At 38.5% G+C, this 21,755-nt stretch overlaps 1 protein-coding gene across 6 annotated transcripts in view; it reads right to left on the reverse strand.

Annotated features, from left to right (window-relative positions):
• USP34 (ubiquitin specific peptidase 34) overlaps nucleotides 1–21,755 on the reverse strand; it is a 285,331-nt gene that overhangs the window by 69,236 nt on the left and 194,340 nt on the right. For 5 of the 6 annotated variants that reach the window (XM_007970503.3, XM_073023027.1, XM_007970505.3 and 2 more), the window contains 7 exons: nucleotides 12,816–12,999; nucleotides 12,241–12,401; nucleotides 6,517–6,582; nucleotides 3,997–4,143; nucleotides 3,845–3,901; nucleotides 3,664–3,741; nucleotides 3,179–3,273 (listed from right to left, as the gene is read on the reverse strand). In XM_007970503.3, the coding sequence (XP_007968694.3) occupies nucleotides 3,179–3,273; nucleotides 3,664–3,741; nucleotides 3,845–3,901; nucleotides 3,997–4,143; nucleotides 6,517–6,582; nucleotides 12,241–12,401; nucleotides 12,816–12,999 (788 nt within the window). The remainder of the gene's footprint in view (nucleotides 1–3,178; nucleotides 3,274–3,663; nucleotides 3,742–3,844; nucleotides 3,902–3,996; nucleotides 4,144–6,516; nucleotides 6,583–12,240; nucleotides 12,402–12,815; nucleotides 13,000–21,755) is intronic. The other variant, XM_007970504.3, reaches the window with a different exon arrangement.

The raw sequence follows: 21,755 nt of genomic DNA on the forward strand, positions 1-21,755 counted from the left end.
ACAGCGGAATCTTATCAGTCAAAAGAAGGAGGTTATCAAGAATGATGGATTTATTCAATACATTTATTCCAATTAGAAAGAGATTCTCCAAAGAACTTGACTCAGACCCTTGATGATCTTTTAGTGACTCATTTATTATATTGCTCTACAACAGTTAACTTTTGACTGACTCCATTATATATCTGTCCCTAACTCTTATCCTAACCAAACTCTCATCAGATGAGTTTGTCTTCTTCGTGTAACAACCTGCATAGCTATGCTTTCATTTGACTATGTCCACCTAACAACTTGTCCAACTATACTTCTTGAAATTGGAAAAATGAATATCATCCCTTTCAAATAAATACTGACCTGGAAAACCTCCTCTTAAGCAACTTCAGTGTCTTATTGTAGAATGACTTTTTATTCTCTGCCTTCAAACATGCTCAGGTATCTTTCATCTAGAAAAATCCTTTGAGCCCCAAGACTCTTTCTAGCTACTATCTTCCTTGCTGTCTTGCTGTTTTCATTGTTTTTTTTTTTTTCTTTTTAAGACGTAGTCTTGCTCTGTCACCCAGGCTGGAGTGCAGTGGCATGATCTTGGCTCACTGCAACCTCCACCTCCCAGGTTCAAGCGATTCTCCTGCCCCAGTCTCCCAAGTAGCTGGGACTACAGGTGTGAGCCACCACAACCAGCTAATTTTTATATTTTTAGTAGAGACAGGGTTTCACCATGTTGGCCAGGCTGGTCTTGAACTCCTGACCTCAGGCAATCCACCTGCCTTGGGCTCCCAAAGTGCTGGGATTACAGGCATGAGCCACCATGCCCAGCCTGTTGCCAAACTTTAAAAATGAATCATTTATGCTTGATTCCATGTGTCCCGACAATGTTGCTTCTATTCCTATAACCTGACAAAACACATCACTAAACTACCTTCTGGAAAAACCCAATACTTTTATTCAGCTGTCATTTTCTTTCATCTCTGTGAATTACGTTAATTGATTATTTTCTTCTTGAGATTCTCTTCCCAGTTTTCGGGTTACCATTTTATCCTGATTTTCTGTCTTTCCTTGTCTTTCATCTGTCACTTCGTCTTCTGTACTTTTAGGTTGGCTTAGCTCTTAAGTCTTTTCCAACAACTACATTATTTCTCAGGCAGATATTCTGATGGATTCAATCACACAGATAAACCTAAAACTGGGATGGCAATAATTTGATGCCATCGTGTTACCAATCTTGTTTTCCACTACTGTTCCATGTGAATACAGTACTTAAAAATGCAGGCTGACCTAATCCTAGATTTTAAGCACATTCAAGGACATTTCTATTTCTCAGCATTTGCTCCTAGTAACTAACTGCGTAAGACGCTCTTTTCAATTCAATTTCTATTTGTCTTTCAGTGTAACATTACAATGTTTACTCAACTACTCTGTCCTAAACTTGCCATTTTATGGCTCTTAAGAGCCTTTTGGCCAGGTGCAGTGGCTTCATGCCTGTAATCCCAGCATTTTTGGAGGCTGAGGTGGGCAGATTGTTTGAGTCCAAGAGATCAAGACCAGCCTGGGGAACACGTGAATCATGAAATAATAATTAATAAAGAAAACTAATGCATGTTTGGCATGCATTAGTAAAACAAGTACAGCAATTTTTATTTTTATTTTTATTTTTTTGAGACAGGTTCTCAATTTATCGCCAAGGCTGCAGTGCAAAGGCACGATCATGGTTCACCGCAAGCTACCTCCCAGGCTCAAGTGATCCTCCAGATTCAGCCTGCCAAGTAGCTGAGACTGTAAGTGCATGTCACCACACCTGGCTAATTTCTAAAATTTTTTGTAGCAACAGTGTTTCCCTCTGTTGCCCTCCTGGGCTCAAGTGAACATCCTTGAACTCTCAAAGTGCTGGGATTACAGATGGGAGCCACTGTATGTGTAAGGCTTCGAATTTTTATTTGAAGACCACTAAATTGTTATTTTACAAGAAATTCTACTAAAAATGAAAGCTGAGGAAGACTATTTTTGATCAATGTACCAAAAATATATGTATCCAAAAATAACAACAATACACTGGAAAGGAAAGAAGAACCAGCTTGAATGTATTATAGTATAAACACTTATTTAACACTCTAACTCAACAGTTATTAACTCTCAAATCTACCTCTACTCTAGACCTCTCACCAAGCTCTAACCATAACAGCCAACTGCCTGCAGGACCTTTCTACCTAGATGCCCCAATGAGAACTCAAATTCAACTTCATTATCTCCCTGAAATTTGCTTATTTGTATCTTAGGAATCAGCATTGGGAAAGTTTCTTTATTCTGTGACTCCATGTCTTCACATGTAAAATGGGGATAATAACAGCATCTATTGCAAAGAAATGTTGTGAGAATTAACTGGATTAAAGTTCTCAGAACAGTGCTTGCTAAACAAAAAATACTTTGGAAAGGCTAGCTAGTACAAAAGTCCCTAGTTAGCTACTACGGAAAATTCCAAAAATAAACAGTTCATAAGTGGTGTGGTGTTCTGAGTATCACGATAAAATCTTGTACCATCCTGCTTAGGATGTGAATCATCCCTTTGTCCAGCTTATCTATGCTGCAGACACTACCCACTTACTGGTCACTTAGTAGCTCCCTTAATTATTACATGGACTGTCATAGTACTGCAATGCTTGTGTTCAAGTAACCCTTATTTGAGTTAATAATGGCCCCAAAGGGCAAGAATACTGAGCTTCATTTGTAATTTAAACTTTATCATAGGTATGTTATGTACAGCAAAAAGCAGTACATATAGGGTTCAGTACAATTGAGGTTTCAGACATCTATTGTGGGGTCTTGCAAAATTTCCCGAGGATAAGGGGGTCTACTGTATTACCTAAGAAAATGCCACAAAAGCTAGACATTTGAGACTCGATACAGATAATGATGAAAATGATCAATGTACTTATCGTCCATGTATCTGCTCCCCAAAATCTACACTGTTTCAAGTTGACTGATTACCACTTTCATACAGCTCAGTATATGTCAAAATAAATGGTGATTCATTGAACAACTAGATGAAAAGTTGCTCCACGAGACTGAGCTCCATGCAGCTGATTTTACCCTAATCATATAATTTCCATAAAAATTTAATCTTAGTTTACCCTTAGTTTGTGTTCCACATCTATGGTGAAAACAATAAAAATCATTTGAAAAAGCATACCTTTTTTCGGCTCGTACTTTCTTCCCACAATGAGAACAAGTATACATGTTATCACCTTCCAAAGTGTCTTTTATAGTAACTTCATCAAGAGATTCCTGTGTATAAGACCACATTTAAAAGCTTCACATGATTGTTTATACCATGCAAATATACAAAAGGTGGCAATTACAATTTTGGCAGAATGCTCAGCAAAAAAAATTTTTTTTAAAAGTAAATTCTTAAATTTTAGTAAACTGTTTTTCCTCATATTAAGATATTCTACGAATCTTAGGAACTTTTTTGAAGGGTTAATTAAAAATTTAAATTTTGATTGGGCAAAAAAGAACTTTACGGTTGATCCTTAATTCTTATTTGAATAGTACAGTAAGAAGAAAATACATAAAAACATGAAAAAAGTTTAAAAATATCAAGATGACAAACATAAACCCACTATACACAAATAGTTAAAAGCATAAAGTAAAAAAATTATGTGCATTATTACTCACATAAATGTTCTTCATATCAGCCACTTGGCACCTCACAGTATAAAACTCTTCAGCAGTTTGACTAACATGTTCACAATCCTAATCAACAGACATAAAAAAAATTAGTAAAAATTAGCAAATTATAATATAAATGAAAATATATTAAGAGCTCCAAAAAGTAAAAACCAGGTATAATACTTACCAAGGATACAACATTGTTTGTAATTACACCTCCAAATAAACTTTTGACAGTATTTTTCTTTAACATAAAACAAACAAAAAATATGAAACTAGTTAAAACACAGGCAAACTTGTTCAAATTTCAAAGACACTTTTCAGTATTCTGATACTAACCAGTTCTGGAGACATTTCTTCGATTTTGGTAATCAGATCAGTAAAAAACTCTGTCATATCTTTCTGTTCCCCAGTATTCAGAGGCTGCTTATCCATGGTGTATGTTTTACAGAAAGGTCTAGGATTATATGCTTTGCATTCACTCTCCTGCAAAGAAAAAGAAAGGGGAACATTCTAAGTGTCAGATAAAAATAAGAAAATTACAGGTTCTTCAATGAACGCATAACAAAAACAAAAGAACAGGTAGTAAATCTATGAAGTTAGTTTTAAAATGGTCTATTTCTCTCTAATTTTCATAGCATTTTTAGTTTAATGGTCTTGGTGCTAGAAGATTCTTAAATTACCTAGGATATATGTATTTTCAAGTCAAGGAATTTATAGGAAGAAATCTGAGATTCAAATGACTCACAGCCAGGCGCAGTGGCTCATGCCTATAACCCTAGCACTTTAGGAGACTGAAGCAGGCAGATTATGAGGCCAAGAGATTGAGACCATCCTGGCCAACATGGTCAAACCTCGTCTCTACTAAAAATACAAAAATTAGCTGGGTATGGTTACGCATGCTTGTAGTCCCAGCTACTCAGGAGGCAGAGGTTGCAGTGAGCCGAGATCATGCCACTGCACTCCAGCCTGCCAACAGAGCAAGATTCCATCTCAAACAAACAAACAGAAAAAAACCACTCACATCTATATTGCAAAGCATAAAATATAAAATCTTCACAGGCTGAATAAACTTTCCCAGAGATTGAACTTTAATAGCTTTTAAAATAGTCATTTAAACCAGCAATTTTCTATTTGTCAATTCAAATGGCATTTCTAGCTCTGTTAAAAGGAGATTAAAGGCTAGGGGTGGTGGCTCATGCCTGTAATCCCAGTACTTTGGGAGGGTGAGGCGAGCGGATTGCTTGAGGCCAGGAGTTCAACATCAGCTTGGGGAACATAGTGAGACCATGTCTCTACAAAAAATAAAAAAGATAGCCAGGCATAGAGGTACATGCCTATGGTCTCAGGCGGTGGGGCAGTGTCGAGGTTGCCATGAGATGAGATGGCACCACTGAACTCCAGCCTGGGTGACAGAGTGAGACCCTACCTCAAAAGATAAACACAGTAAAAAATACAGAAGAAAGTATGACACAATCCCTGTCCTCAAGATGTAACAGGTGAGAAAAGTAACATATATACGAGGTAGAAACAACAAAGAGGAATGGTGACTTGGAATCCTCCGGTTAATCTGTGGAATAGATGGTCTCTTACAGAGGTAAAAACCAAGCTGACTCCTGAAAACTGAACATCAGAAGAAAATGGAGAAGAGTGATGCAGGTAAGAAACAACAGCAAAAATAAACCCACAAGTAATGAAACAGCAGAGTGATGGGCTCCAAATGGAGAGGGATAAGATAGGAGGTTGAATGAAGGGTAGGGGCAAAAAACCCAGGGGGTGTGTGCCATGGTGATGAGCTTGAATACCATTCTGTTCGTAATGAAGCAGCACTCAAGAGTTTTAAGCAGGGGAATGATATTGTAAGATCTACTATCTTTTTAAAAGACTGATCACTTTTATAGTTTTAGGCATTGTAATTAAGGGATAAAAAGATAAATCAGCTAGAAAGCTGCAAGCATAAAAGGGGAAGACCTTGTGACAGAAAAAGGATGAGACACAACAGATTCTTCAAAGGACAAATTAAGAGAATAGACAACTGAGATAACTTTTAAAAGTTATTATGACAAATAACATAACTGACATACAGCTCCAGGCATGGTGGCTCACGTCTGTAATCCCAACACTTTGGAGGCCAAGGCGCAGATCACTTGAGATCAGGAGTTCAAGACCAGCCTGGCCAACATAGTGGAACCTATCTCTACTAAAAATACAAAATTTAGCCAGGCATGGTGGTGTGTGCCTGTATTCCCAGCTACTTGGGAGGCTGAGGCAGGAGAATCACTTGAACCTGGGAGGTGGAGGGTTGCAGTGAATTGAGATCACACCACTGCACTCTAGCCTGGTTGACAGAGCAAGACTCTGACTCAATAAATAAATAAATAAATAAATAAATAAATAAATAAATAAATAAATAAAAAAGAAAAAAAAGTAAGAAAAAGGAAGGTACATAGTTATGACAAAGCCAGTTCAAACGAGCTCCATTTAACGTTTTTAGGTTCTGTTACAGGGTATACCTAATTCGTTTCCCTCCATGTTTCTTTCTTTTTTTTTTTCTTGAAACAGAGTCTCATTCTGTCACCTAGACTCGAGTGCAGTAGTGAGATCTCAGCTTGCTGCAACCTCTGCCTCCTGGGCTCAAGCGATCCTCCCATTTCAGCCTCCAAAGCAGCTGGAACTACAGGCATGCACCACCACGCCTGGCTAATTTTTTGTAATTTTTTTTAGTAGAGATGGGGTTTCACCATGTTGCCCAGGCTCATCTCAAGCTCTTGAACTCAAGCCACCTTGGCCTCCCCAAATGCTATAATTACAGGCATGAGCCACAGTGCCTGGCCTAGCCTCCATGATTCTTAAACATACCATTAAATATGTAAACATTTTCTGAAGCTCCAGAAGAGTAGTCTTGTGCTTCATATCCTCTGAATACTGAAAATCATGAGAAAACACCATTAAAAACACAGACATGATAGTAGTAAATTAGGCATTCTAGCAGAGAAGGTCTTGCAATTGTGCACTGTATCTGTTTCCATTCTTTTGGCTATATAAAACAAAAACACTGACACATTCAATTCTTTAGTACTTATTTCGTACAATGCTGATTTCCAAGAACGCAAGAATGAAAAACACTTCAGGTGCAATCAAAGTTGTCTTCCACAAGTAAACCTACACATTAAAAAAAAAATACATTTGAAATATTAACCAATGACATCCCATCATCATTTATTCATATCGTTAGTCTTTCTGGAACAGTATATTCTTCACAATGAAGACAAATATCAGCCAGGATCTTTGAAAACTGTCTGAACATTCAACTATCAATAACTCAAATTCAGGAATCTGGCTAGACTCACACATTAGAGACTTAGTATTGAACACCAAGCCTTATCGGAAAGATCCATATTCATGCAAGGTACTTACTAGACATAGCCTACCTCACTCAAGTATTAAAATAAATTACTATAAAGTAGGTATTATCCTTATTACAAATTATTACCTCTCATAACTTTGAAAGTCTTGTGGAGTAATAGGCGTCCACATGTCAAGAGTATACATTAGTTATTTTTGCCAGCTTTATGGAAGTAAGACTGTAAGTAATATGGCTCTGCTGTTTAGCAGCTTATAATCAAATTGAGGTCAAGATATGGACTAAAACAGAGATCTGCTCAGTATGTAATTACTATAAAATTAAATATTAAATGCAACAGGAATTGAATAAAGGGAATCAACAAAATTGGCAAAATAACTCCAGTGTACTCCTGTTATATGAGAGGCTTAATATTCCATATTATGAAAAAAGTCACACAAAATGAAATTTTCCAATGTATCAAAGCATCGATTCAGAATACAAAAAAGGTCAGGGATAAAGACCTGGATTTATATTTTTATTATTCAAGAATAAAGTATGAGTTGGCTCAAGAAAAGAGCTGCCTAAATTTACTGAAGTCAAGCAACGAGGGAATTTTACTTAACGTGCAATTTTAAAATAAATACACATAGCCTGCATCTATATGTATTAACTACCTAAAAAAGTGTGTTCACATCCATTAGGATGGCTATTATTAAAACAGAAAATGACAAGTGTTAGCAAGGATGTGGAGAAATTAAACCCTTGTGCATGTAAAATGGTGTAAGCCCTGTGGAAAAGGTAAGACTATTCTTCAAAAAATTAAACACAGAATTCCCATATGATCCAACAATTCCACTTCTGGTATACACCGAAAACTAGTAAAAGCAGGAACTCAAACGTGTTTGTACACCCATGTCCATAACAGCATTATTCAAAACAGCCAAAAGGTGAAAGCAATCCAAGTATCCGCTGACAAGTGAAAGAATACACAAAATGTGGTACATAAATACAATACATTATAATTCAGCCTTAAAAGGAAAGAACTTCTGATACATACAACAGCATGGATAACCCTTGAAGATACCTTAAGTGAAATAAGCCACTCACAGCCAGTCACAAAAGGGCTGATACTATATGACTCCACTTATATGAGGTACCTGAAACAGTTAAATTCACAGAGATGGAAAGTAGAATAGTGGTTGCAAGTGGGGTTCAGAGGGAGAATGGAGAGTTAAGTGTTTAACAAGTTTCTGTGGGGAAGGTGAAAAAGTTCGAGATGGAATGGTGGTGATGGCTGCAAAATAATGTGAATGTATTTAATCCCACGAACTACATATATGTATAAATAGTTCAAATGATGAATTTTATGTTGTATGTATTTCACCACAATTAGAATATATGTAGCTTTCTTTAAATTTTCTGTGAGCATCAGAAAAGGGAACAATAGAAATAACTGAAGCGTTCATCTTAAGAATAAAGTGCCCACTTGACTAGAGTACTTGCCAGAATCATATCAAATTCTGTTAAGAATTTTTGACTGGGCACGGTGGCTAAAACCTGTAATCCCAGCACTTTCAGAGGCCAAGGCGGGTGGATCACGAGGTCAGGAGTTTGGTATCAGCCTGGCCAAGATGGTGAAACCCTGTCTCTGCTAAAAATATAAAAATTAGCCGGGCATCTGTAATCTCAGCTACTCGGGAGGCTAAGGCAGGAGAACTGCCTTAACTCGGGAGGCGGAGGTTGCAGTGAGCTGAGATCGCACCACTGCACTCTAGCTTGGGCAACAAAGCAAGACTTCGTCTCAAAAAAATTTTTTTTTCTATGTGCATAGCTCTACATTTTTTTTTTTTTAACTGTTTACTCTTATTTTAGATTCAGGGGTACATATGCAGGTTTGTTATACAGGTAAACCGTGTGTAACGGGAGTTTGGTATATAGATTGTTCTATCACCCAGGTAATAATAGTACCAATAGGTAGCTTTTTAATCCTGATCCTCTTCTCATACTCCACCCTCAAGAGGACACAATGTCCATTGTTCCCGTGTGTCCATATGTACTCAACACTTAGCTCCCACTTATAAACGAGAACATATGGTATTTGGTTCCCTGTTGTTGTGTTAGTTCACTTAGGATAATGGCCTCCAGTTCCATACATGTTGTTGCAAAAGACATGGTCTTATTCTTTTAAACAGCTGCATAGTATTCTGTGCTGTATATGTACTACATTTTCGTTACCTAGTCCACTGTTGATGGGCATGTAGGTTGATTCCACATTTTTGCTATTGTGAACAGTGCTGTGGTAAACATGCACGTGAATGTGTCTTTACGGTAGGATGTTTTATATTTCTTTGGGTATATACCCAATGGGATAGCTGAGCTGAATAGTAATTCTGTTTTATTTCAGAAATTGCCAAGGTGCTTTCCACAATGGCTAAACTAATTTACATTTCCACCAGCAGTGTATATGCATTCCCTTTTCTTTGCAATATTGCCAGCATGTTATTTTTTGACTTTTTATTAATAGCTATTCCGACTGGTTTGAGATAGTATCTCACTGCAGTTTAGTTTTGTATTTCTCTAATGATTAGTAATATTGAGCATTTTCTCGTATGCTTATTGGCCACATGGATGTCTTCTTTTGAAAAGTGTCTGTTCGTGTCCTTTGTCCTTTGTGGCACAATCTCGGCTCACTGCAACCTCTGCCTCCTGGGATCAAGCGATTCTCCTGGCCCGGCCTCCTGAGTAGCTGGGACTATAGGCACGTGCCACCACACATAGCCTTTTTTTTTTTTTTCCCCTGAGAGAAGTCTCCCTCTTGTCCCCCAAGTTTGAGTGCAATGGCTCCATCTCAGCTCACTGCAACCTCTGCCTCCCGAGTTCAAACAATTCTTCTGCCTCTGCCTCCCAAGTAGCTGGGATTGAGTCACCTGCCGTCATGCCTGGCTAATTTTTGTATGTTGGCCAGGCTGGTCTCAAACTCCTGACCTCAGGTGATCTGCCTGCCTCGGCCTTTCAAGGGGCTAGGATTACAGGCGTGTGCCTGGCCAAAGGCCTTTCTTTCTTTTTTTTTTTTTGAGACAAAGTCTCACTCTGTCGCCCAGGTTGCAATGCATTGGCGCCATATTGGCCCACTGCAACCTCCACCTCCTGGATTCAAGCGATTCTCCTGCCTCAGCCTCCCAAATAGCTGGGATTAGAAGCACCCACCACCACGCCCAGCTATATTTTTTGTATTTTTAGTAGAGATGGGGTTTCACCATGTTGGCCAGGATGGTCTTGATCTCCTAACTTCGTGATCCGCCCACCTCTGCCTCCCAAAGTGCTGGGATAACAGGCGTGAGCCACCGCACCCCACGCACAGCTAACTTTTGTATATTTGGTAGAGATAGGGTTTCACCATACTGGCCAAGCTGTTTTGTCCACTTTTTAATGGGGTTGTTTTTGCTTGTAAATTTATTTTTTAACTAAAAATACCATTTATGAGACCTACTCATAATCAGCACGTCTGAGTGTTCCTTCTGTTTCTACTAATTCCTAAAAGTGTTAATAGCTTTAAAGGTGGTTATCAATATGAAGAAGAAAAACCAAGCAGCATGATCAAGTTGCCAGCTAGAAAGAAAACCACTGAAAACATGCTTCTTTAGTAACAACTGTTTTTATAATAAGACTATGCAGGTGGGTATACCAAATTTATTCAGAAATATTTCCATAAGCTAAATGAACTAATCATTCAACTACTTTTAGTCATAATGTGCAGAATAGATTTTAAAATAATCAATAACTAAAGCCAAAACACCCAGAACCACTTGAGTAAACTATAAACTGGAGACTTTAAAGAGTAACTTAAACATAACAAAGAATTCAGAGAAAGTATATAAAGCACTGCAATACTTAACAGGGAAAAAGAAACCAAGACAAAAGATAACATGATGAGGCCAGGCTTGGTAGCTTTACACCAATAATCCCAGCATCTAGTAAGCCCAGGATTTGAGACTAGCCTGGGCAACACAGTGAGACCCTGTCTCTACAAAAAGTAAAAGTAAAAAAATTAGCCAGGCATAGTGGCATATGCCTATAGTCCCAGTTACTCAGGAGGCTGAGGTGGGAAGATCACTTGAGCTCAGGATGTCAACACTGCAGTGCGCTATGTTCACGCCACTGCACTCCAGTCAGGGTGACAGACACTGAGGCTTGCCTCAGAAAAATAAAAATAAAAAAATCCGAGAGCAAGTATAAAGGAAGCTCATCAAAAAACCCTAAAAGCAGCACAAAAGGCAAACTAAAGAATATCCCATGGTTGGTGGGCATGGTGGCTCACACCTATAATCCCAGCACTTTGGGAGTTCAAATGGGAGGATCGCTTGAGGCCAGGAGTCACCCTGGTCAACACAGAGAGACCCCATCTCTATTTATTATTTTAAAAAACAACTAGAAAGTGAATAAAAATAACATGAAGCAAAGCTTACACAAACAAATTAGGTCCACAATCAGATTCACTTTGGGATAAATATAAAAGAAACAAGCTCAGTGATTCTGGTAATATTTCTCTACTTGGATTCAGGGTTTCCTTACTTTCTCTGTAATAAAAAATATGTATTTTTTTTGTTTTTTATTCTCATATGTTCTCCCAGTGAATGCATTTTTACTGACAACATGATATTCACTGTATACAGAGTATGTATCTTCCATAGCTGTGTTTTCCTTTGAGAACTAAATTGTACTACAGCATTATGAGTAATCTACTAAAATGTTTTTTTTTTTTTTTTTTTTTTTTTTTTTGGAGATGGAGTCTCGCTTTGTCACCCAGGATGGAGTGCAGTGGCACCATCTCGGCTCACTGCAAGCTCCGCCTCCTGCGTTCACGCCATTCTCCTGCCTCAGCCTCCGAGTAGCTGAGACTACAGGCACGCACCACCACGCCCGGCTAATTTTTTGTATTTTTAGTAGAGATGGGGTTTCACCGTGTTAGCCAGGATGGTCTCGATCTCCTGACCTCATGATCCGCCCGCCTCGGCCTCCCAAAGTGCTGGGATTACAGGCATGAGCTACCATGCCCAGCAATCTACTAAAATGTAAAACTATGTAAAATACACATTAGCTAGTTACTGTAATCAAATTTACTCTTATTTATTCACAAATTATTTTTTCAAACATTTACTACACTGAAATAAAAATTTATCAACAAAATATTAAAATCTGGTTTATAATTTTGATTTTTAAAGTGAGGAAAATTCTACCTTGGCAGTGAAGACAGCCTGTCTTGCCTCAGGTATCATATAAAGTTGCTGAATAGTAGAAGCCAAGTAACAAGTAGCTCCAAGGTTAGTAAGGCCAACAAATCTACATTCAGCACGGACATCTTCATGAGGCCAGTAATCCCACTTATAAGGTGCATGGGCTGCTGAAGAAAGAGGGAGGAAAAGATCCCCCCCAAACAAACTATGAAACATAATGTATTTTGCTTACATTAACAGCCTCTACCTCCATTAGTTACCTTGTTAATATATATATAGGTTACATATAACTTTTTAAATAAAAAACACATGGAAACTAATTTATTCTCTAAAAATTCAAGACTTTTAAAACTTGATTTTACTTGGCATCAAATTACTTTTACAAAAAAAGCCAAAGTATTTAAAATGCATATAAAAAGGTCCTTCACATCAATGTTTACTTTTTAACTTTAATAACACCCTACCAATAATCATTTATAAAGTGTGTGAAGAGCAGATTTCTTTGTTTAACAGTGCCCTCAAAATCTTATTTCTGAATTCAAACTGTATAAAGCTTAAAGGAAAAGAAGAATGCTTACACTGCATGTGTTGTGCCATAACCCAGTTGTGTATTAGCCTGTAGTTCTCAACAGACCCCTTTACCATCTCTACTAACAAATCGTAAGCAGCAGCTCTTGAAGAATGTGATTTGCACTTTGGCTGTTGTCGGTCCTTTAGACTTGGCAACAAAAACAGGAGATTGAAGATATCTCTCAAAAATTCCTGGGGAGTAAAGGGAAACATAAGTTATCTAAACTGAGATAATAATTACATTCCAAATATAGTTAACATATAAACAGGATGACAAGCTACAATTAAGCTACTCAAAAACATATAGCAGCATGATATACCATCATCTGAAAGTCCTCCCTATGTTCATTTCTTAGAAAAAACGAAGGTGGCGATCATCTTCACTCTTCTCTCCTTTTTGATACCTAATCAGCTAATTCTTAGACTTTTCACATACGATGTAAAGTTTTTGTTAAGGCCACATTACTCCCTTGACAAGTCTGACTGGCACTTCTGCATTAACTTTTCCCTTACTTCACTCTACTAATAAATAATAGCAACAGTAACAGTGGCAAAATCAACAATTCACTCATACTGTTGAAAGGTAGTACGGTAGTACTGTTGTACTTTTTCCAAAATGTAGTCTGAGAAAGTGGGTGCTGGGTTATCTTTTCCACTTGTTCTTTTCTAATTGGTCCTTTGCTATTTTACCAAGTGATCACCCTCACACATCCCAAATAGTACTATGACACATTGTTCTGGAGTATAAAACCTCCTGGGGTACTATGCAGAAAAGAGATAACACAGTAAGACTGAGACTCTTGCTACCCACAGAAAGGCAGGCCTTTGCCTACAGTCTGCAAACATCACTGGTAGGTAAACAGCTCCCTACCTTGATATAAAACTCTCTAAGTGAGAAGAGTGGCTCACTGTGCCTAACAGGTTTATGCTAAAGATCTGTTTTCCTTTCAGGAGTCTGGAATTTGGGCAACTCTGGTCAGTTTCACAGGCACTATGTGACTACATGACCCACCCTGTGATAAAACCAAGGACTCCTAGGCTCAAGAGAACTTTTTTGGTAGACAATAATTCACACGCGTCATCATGCTCACTGAGCACATCTTGTGGAACTCCAATGGAAGACAACTCTTAGAAAGTTGCAACTGGGTTCCTCCAGACTTTGCTTTGACACCTTTTTCTTTTCATGATTTTGCTTTTTATCATTTTGCTGTAATAAATCTTAGCCATGAATATGACTACTATGCTGAGTCCTGTGAGTCAGTGAATCAACAAACCTGGGGGTGGGTCAGGGAAACTCTTGAAAGACGTACCAAAAAAAGAAATTTTTGAAATATTTTTCCATAATGACCTCAACTCATTCAACTCACTATTGTTAAAGAATGTGTAATTCATAGTTCTTAGCAAAGAAAAGTAACGTTAGCTAGGAAATATGGAAAGTGGTTAGGAGCTTTTTTTAAAAAAAGAAAAAAAAAAAAAAGACAATCTCACTCTGTCACCTGGGCTGGAGTGCAGTAGCACAATCTCAGCTCATTGCAACCTCCGCCTCCTGGGTTCGAGCGATTCTCCTGCCTCAGCCCCCTGAGTAGCTGGGATTACAGGCATTTGAACCTACACCCAGCTAATTTTTTGTTTTGTTGAGACGGAGTCTCGCTCTGTTGCCCAGGCTGGAGTGCAGTGGCGCCATCTCGGCTCACTGCAAGCTCCGCCTCCCAGGTTTACACCATTCTCCTGCTTCAGCCTCCCGAGTAGATGGGACTACAGGTGACTGCTACCACGCCCGGCTAATTTTTTGTATTTTTAGTAGATACCTGGTTTTGCCGTCTTAGCCAAGACCTGACCTCCTGACTTCGTGATCTGCCTGCCTCGGCCTCCCACAGGCACCACGCCCGGCCAATTTTTTGTATTTTTAGTAGAGATGGGGTTTCACCATGTTGGCCAGGCTGGTCTTGAACTCCTGACCTCGTAATTCGCCCGCCTCGGCCTCCCAAAGTGCTGGGATTACGGGTGTGAGTCACTGCGCCTGGCAAAGGGCTTATTTTTATAAGACTTTATACTTCACAGAAATAAGAACCTACTCAAACTATGACCTGAGAGAATACTAAAAGTAGTTTTTGGTGACTGATATGGTTTGGGTATTTGTCCAATAAAAGAATTATTGTCGCTAGGTGCGGTGGCTCAAGCCTGTAATCCCAGCACTTTGGGAGGCCGAGACGGGTGGATCACGAAGTCAGGAGATCGAGACCATCCTGGCTAACCTAGTGAAACCCCGTCTCTACTAAAAAATACAAAAAAACTAGCCGGGCGAGGTGGCGGGGTCCTGTAGTCCCAGCTACTCGGGAAGCTGAGGCAGGAGAATGGCGTGAACCCGGGAGGCGGACCTTGCAGTGAGCTGAGATCCGGCCATTGCACTCCAGCCTGGGCGACAGAGCAAGACTCCGTCTCACAAAAAAAAAAAAAAAAAATTATTGTCTTAGTCTGTTTAGGCTGCTGTAATAAAATATTGTAAACAGGGCTGGGTGCAGTGGCTCACATCTGTAATCCCATTTCACCACATCTAATGGTGAAATGTGCTCCCCAATGTTGGAGGTGAGGTGTAGTGAGAGGTATTTGGGTCATCAGGGTGTATCCCTGAAGAGCTTGGTTCCTACCACACAGGAATGGGAGAGATCTCACTGAGTTCATGCAAGAGCTCTTCTTAAAAAAAAAAAAAAAAAAAAAAAAAAAAGGGTGGCACCTCCCACCTCCCTTTCTTACCATGTGACACAGCTGTTCTCTCAAGGCCTACTATGAGTCAAAGACCTCTGAGGCCTCAACAAATAAACCTCTTTTTTTATACCCAGCATCAGGTATTCCCTTAAAACACTGCAAAATGGACTAATACAGCAATAGATCATAGTGTAATTTCTGACTTATAATTCAGAAGAAATTCAATTTAAAAAGTTACCCAAAATTTCCATGTGCACTAAAAACATTACATAAGGTTTTTCAGAATTCACATATATAAAAATAGAAAGTAGGAAGAATTAATGAACACTATCATTCTAGCTTAATATTCACCTACAACTATATTAATAAGGCCCGTTCTTCTCACTAATGCATATTTTCATTAAAATTTTTTTAATGTTTCATACTAGTTTGGCAAAACAAAGTATATTTATGCTCCTTTGATTGCCATGTCCTAATAAATGTAATAACTATAGAAGAAATTTAAGACAATATCACGTACACAGGAAAAATTTTTATTAACATATTTTGTTGTAGAGAAGTATGATATGCAAATAATAAAAGATGTTCAAATATACTAATAAATACACTAATAAATACATTACAATTACATTCTGTGGGGGAGTCAAGTGGAAATACTATGGAGGAATTAGGAAAAAATTCAGCTCAGTAAAATTTCAGAAAGGAGTCTGGAGACAGGGTCTCACTCCATCACCCAGGCTAGATAGAATACCGTGGTGGGATCATGGTTCACTGCAGCCTGGATCTCCCAGGCTCAGTCAATCCTCCCAACTCAGCCTCGTGAGTAGCTTGAACTACAGATGCTCACCACACCTGGCTTGCTTATTTATTTATTTATTTTATAGAGATGGGGTTTCACCAGGTTGCCCAGGCTGGTCTCCAACTCCTGGGCTCAAGCAATCCTCTTGCCTCAACCTCACGAAGTGCTGAGATTATGGCTGAGAGTTTATACATTTTAAGAGAGATGAATAAAAGTTGCTACAGCACTTACATTTCATTAATCTAAAAGAGGACCATAATTTTGTCTTTAAAAACATCAATTTCAATAATTTCCCGAATATATTTTGTTTACAAATACTTAAAACTCAAAAATTTACAAATTTAAAAAATCTGCCTAGGAGACACCTAGGTTTTTCAACATTCCTTAAGAAATATGTAAACAACAAAAGTTTAAAGACTTGTGCACTCTGCTGGCTCTCAATCCATTACCATATTTATTTTGTTAATGCACATCCTCCTGACATTTGATCAAACCCTTCAAAGGCTCCTGTTTTTACATTTATCTATTGATATAAAATAATTATATATATTAATGGAATACATGATATTTTGACACATAAATACAATGTATAATGACCAAATCAGGGTATTTGGAATACCCATCATTTCAAGCATTTATCATTTCTTTTATTGGGAACATTTCAAATCCTCCCTTTTAGCTATTTTGAATACACACAAAAAATTTTTAACAATACTCATCCTACTGTGCTACTGAGCACTAGAATTTATTACTCCAAGTGTATGTTTATATTCATTAGCAAATCTCTCTTCATCCCATCCCTACCTAGCCAAAAATTACAAAAGTAATTGCCATGGTCTAAAAGTTTTTGTCACTCTGAAATCTGTATGTTGAAACCTAACCACCAATGTGATGGTATTAGAAGGCGGGACCTTGGAAGGTTATTAAGTCATGAGGACTCTGCCCTTATGAAAGAAGCACTAGAGAGACCTCCTACCCCTCCCATCATCTAAGGGCTCCATGAGAAGCTGCCATCTATGAATCAAAATGTAGGCCTTCACAAGACACCATGAAGCTGCCAGAGTTTTGATCTTGTACTACTCCCAGCCTCCAGAATTGTGAAAAGTAAACTTCTGTCATTATAAGCTGCCCAGTATACAATATTTTATTTTATTTATTTTTGAGACAGTCTTGCTCTGTTGCCAGTCTGGAGTGCAGTGGCACAATCTTGGCTCACTGCAGCCTCCACCTCCCTGGTTCAAGGGATTGTCGTGCCTCAGCCTCCCGAGTAGCTGTGATTACAGGTATGCACCACCATGCCCAGCTAATTTTTGTATTTTTAGTAGAGACGGGGTTTCACCACATTGGCCAGGCTGGTCTCAAACTCCTGAGCTCAAGCAATCCAGTTGCCTTGGCCTCCCAAAGTGCTAGGATTACAGACGTGAGCCACTGCGCCTGGCCCAGTTTACAGTATTTTATCACAGCAGCCTGAACAGACTAAGACAATGCTTTTGTTTTATACATAAAAATAATTTCCTGTGCCCACAATAGATGGCCACCTAAGTTTCTATACTTCCTAAAACACAGGCTAAACTGAACCAACCAATTTTCTGCATAAAACCAGTGCTTTCCTATGACTTAATTTTTACTCATATTCTTTCCTATGACTTAAATGTTTCCCTTACTTTTCTACAAAAGATACCCATTAAAAAAGCTGTATCTGGCCAGGCGCGGTGGCTCATGCCTGTAATCCCAGCACATTGGGAGGCCAAGGCAGGGGGGGATCACCTGAGGTCAGGAATTCAGGACCAGCATGGCCAACATGGTGAAAACCCGCCTCTACAAGAAAGGAAGGAAAGCAAGGAAAGCAAGGAAAAAGGAAGGGAAGGAAGGGAAGGAGGGAAGGAAGGGAAGGAAGGGAGGGAAGGAAGGAAGGGAGGGAAGGAAAGAAGGAAGGAAGGAAAGAAAGAAAAAAAGAAAAAGAAAAAAAAAATTAGCTGGGTGTGGTGACAAACGCTTGTAATCCCAGCTACTCGGGAGGCTGAGGCAGGAGAATCCCTTAAACCTGGGAGGCAGAGGTTGCAGTGGACAGAGATCACACCACTGCATTCCAACCTGGGCAAAGTTGTATCTTCTTCAAAGCCTTTCCTAATCATGTCAATGCAATCTGATCTTCTAAATCTCTGATGATATCTCTTTTTAATAACTATTATTTATTTCCATGAAGTATAAATATCATGAGCAGCCATAATTTGTAAGGATACATGCAAATTTTGCGTAAGACAAATGTAGTCTGACTGTCAGTTCTAAGAATCAGGTCTGAGTTGCCATCATCCATTTGCTCAACATAGTTTTTAGACACTATGCAAGGCATTAGAGATAAGAATGATACTCATACTTTAAAAGGAGAAGAAAGGAGGAATGGAAAAGGAGGAAAAAGAAGAAAAAGGAAGGAAGGAGGAGAAAAAAGGGAAAATAAAGATTAGCACCACTGGAAAGGTAAAAGAAAGAAGAAAGAGGAGAAAGGAGGGGAAAAAGGGGAAGGAGGAGGAAGCAGTAGTAGTGATAGTGGTAGTGTTGCTGATGACAGATTATTATACAGCTGCAAAGTGTAAAATATTTATCATAAGGCTCTTTATAAAAAAAGGTTTACCAAATCCTGCATGGAAGTAAATTCTAGAAATAACTTTTAAAAATACTTAAGGAAAAAAGTAAAAATCATTAAAGTAGAAGAGATTTTAAATACCTTGGAGTTAAGGCATGTTTTCCTTAATACTACAACAAAACCAAATATCCACTCGGATATCTAATTGACATTTCATATTTAACATTTCCAAAACAGAACTCTTGATTTTACCGGCCATTATCCTCTCCCATTTCTGAGTTTTCCTTTTCTTAATAATTGGCATTATCATTCCCTTAGCTTCTCAGGCTTAAAATTTAGGAGTCATTCTTTATGAACTTTTCTCAAACCCAACAAGTCTATCCAAATCTGTGACCTGTGAGCTCTACCTTCAATAAATATTCCAAGTCAAAGCACTTTTCACCACTGTCCCTCTCTGGAACCAATGAAAAACTTCCTAACTGGATCCCTTGACTCATACATTTGCCCTTTGAGTTTGCCCATAGATGAATTTTCCAACTGGAGTATGAGTAAACCCTTTAAAATGTTCATTCAGATCACATCTCTCCTGTATGAAAGCTTCTAAAGTTTTCCCTTAACACTGAAACCAAGGGGAAATTATAATCTGACTACATGTACATGAAGACCTTCTCAATAAAGAATGCTAAAAACAACTAACTTGACATTATTCTGAATGTTTGAGAAAAAAATTTGGTGAAGAAATGGAAAGAGTTAAACTTGTAAAAGAGGAAGTAATAGAATTACTTGCAGATGATTGTGACATGAGTCTGCTTGGGGAAAATAACAGAAACACAAGAATTACTTGCAGATAATAAACCAAAAACAAATCAATAACCAAAGACAACACTAACAGTTAAAGATAACTGAAAACAGTCTACCAACAATAAGTCAAATTCAGATAGCCTGCAACAAATGCATACACAAATTCTTACTATACATAAATGACAAGTTAAAAAACATAAGCGATGATTCCATATCAATGTATCAACAAAAAGGACAAAACTCCTAGGAATAAACTTACTAAGAAACACTTAAAACCTGAATTTTGTAGGAAAAAAATCTTTAAAATAAAAAACAAAATGATTGGTTTTGTATAAATACAACAAATCCTACTCTTCTATAGGCAAATTCAGTATCATAAAGTTAATTATGCATCAATCTGGAAATATAATACAATCTCAACGAAAAAAGTAACACAATTTTTTTTTTTTTTTTTTTTTGAGATGGAGTCTGGCTCTGTCGCCCAGGCTGGAGTGCAGTGGCTGGATCTCAGCTCACTGCAAGGTCCGCCTCCCGGGTTTACGCCATTCTCCTGCCTCAGCCTCCCGAGTAGCTGGGACTACAGGCGCCCGCCACCTCACCCGGCTAGTTTTTTTTTTTGTATTTTTTAGTAGAGACGGGGTTTCACCGTGTTCGCCAGGATGGTCTTGATCTCCTGACCTCATGATCCGCCCGTCTCGGCCTCCCAAAGTGCTGGGATTACAGGCTTGAGCCACCGCGCCCGGCCTTTATTTTTTAAAAGAACTAGATGAACTGATTCTAAAGTTTATGTGGAAAAACAAACAGCCAGGAAAATGCTGAAAAGAAATAATAATGAAAATGGACTACCTCGGTCAGGCGTAGCGGCTCACGCTTGTAATCCCAGCACTTTGGGAGACTGAGGCAGGCAGATCACCTGAGGTCAGGAGTTTAAGACCAGCTTGACCAACATGGTGAAACCCTTCTCTATCAAAGATACAAAAGTTAGTTGGGCGTGGTGGCAGGGTGCCTGTAGTCCCAGCTACTCAGGAGGCTGAGGCAGGAGGATCACTTGAACCTGGGAGGCAGAGATTACAGTGAGCCACTGCATCACTGTACTCCAGCCTGGGTGACAGAGTGAGACACTGTCTCAAAAAACAAACAAAGGGACCATCTCTACAGGGTATTAACTTTAAATCTACGTAATTAAAATATGATATTGGTGAATGAAGAAACACATCAATAAGATGAAACAGAAAGTCCAGAAATACATATGGCAGTTTACTTGATAAAGGAAGCATTTGTAATCAGTAGATAAAAAAATAAATCAGTTAGTTATTAGGATAACTGGGTATGTATCTGAAAAAAAAGTTATCCATTTCATTCCTTTCACCTAAACAATTTCCTGATAGAAAAACTTAAATGTAAAATATTAAGTTATGAAAGCATGAAAAAACAGGGAGTTTTTAAAGTGTAACACATCTAGTAGCTGTAAAAGATCAATACACCTGACTACATGAAAAAAAAAAACTCTGCTTAGAAAATAAGCAGGTCGGGTGAGGCAGTTCATACCTGCAATGCCAGCACTTTGGGAGGCCAAGGCGGGCAGGTCACCTGAGGTCAGGAGTTCAAGACCAGCCTGGCCAAAATGGTGAAATCCAGTCTCCACTAAAAATATAAAAGCTAGCCAGACATGGTGGTGCACGCCTGTAATCCCAGCTAGTAGGGAGGCTGAAGCAGGAGAATTGCTTGAACCTGGAAGGTGAAGGTTGAGGTGAGCTGAGATCATGCCACTGCATTCCAGCCTAGGTGCTAGAGCAAGACTCTGTCTCAAATAAATAAATAAATAAGAAACAAGCATAACAAAAACCATGAAGTCAAGACAGAAAACAAAAATATTGCGATTCACATTACAATGAGATACTTTCCTTAATATAAAATATTCTACAAATTAGTTAAGGACCATAACATACATAATAGGGATAAAGGAAAAGTATCTGAGTAGTCAGAGAAAAGATAACACAAATGGCTTTCAAACACATGAAGGGAAGTCGGCCTAACTAATAAAAGTAATAGAAAACA

Source organism: Chlorocebus sabaeus, chromosome 14, assembly GCF_047675955.1.
Source record: "Chlorocebus sabaeus isolate Y175 chromosome 14, mChlSab1.0.hap1, whole genome shotgun sequence".
NCBI classification, from domain to species: Eukaryota; Metazoa; Chordata; class Mammalia; order Primates; family Cercopithecidae; genus Chlorocebus; species Chlorocebus sabaeus.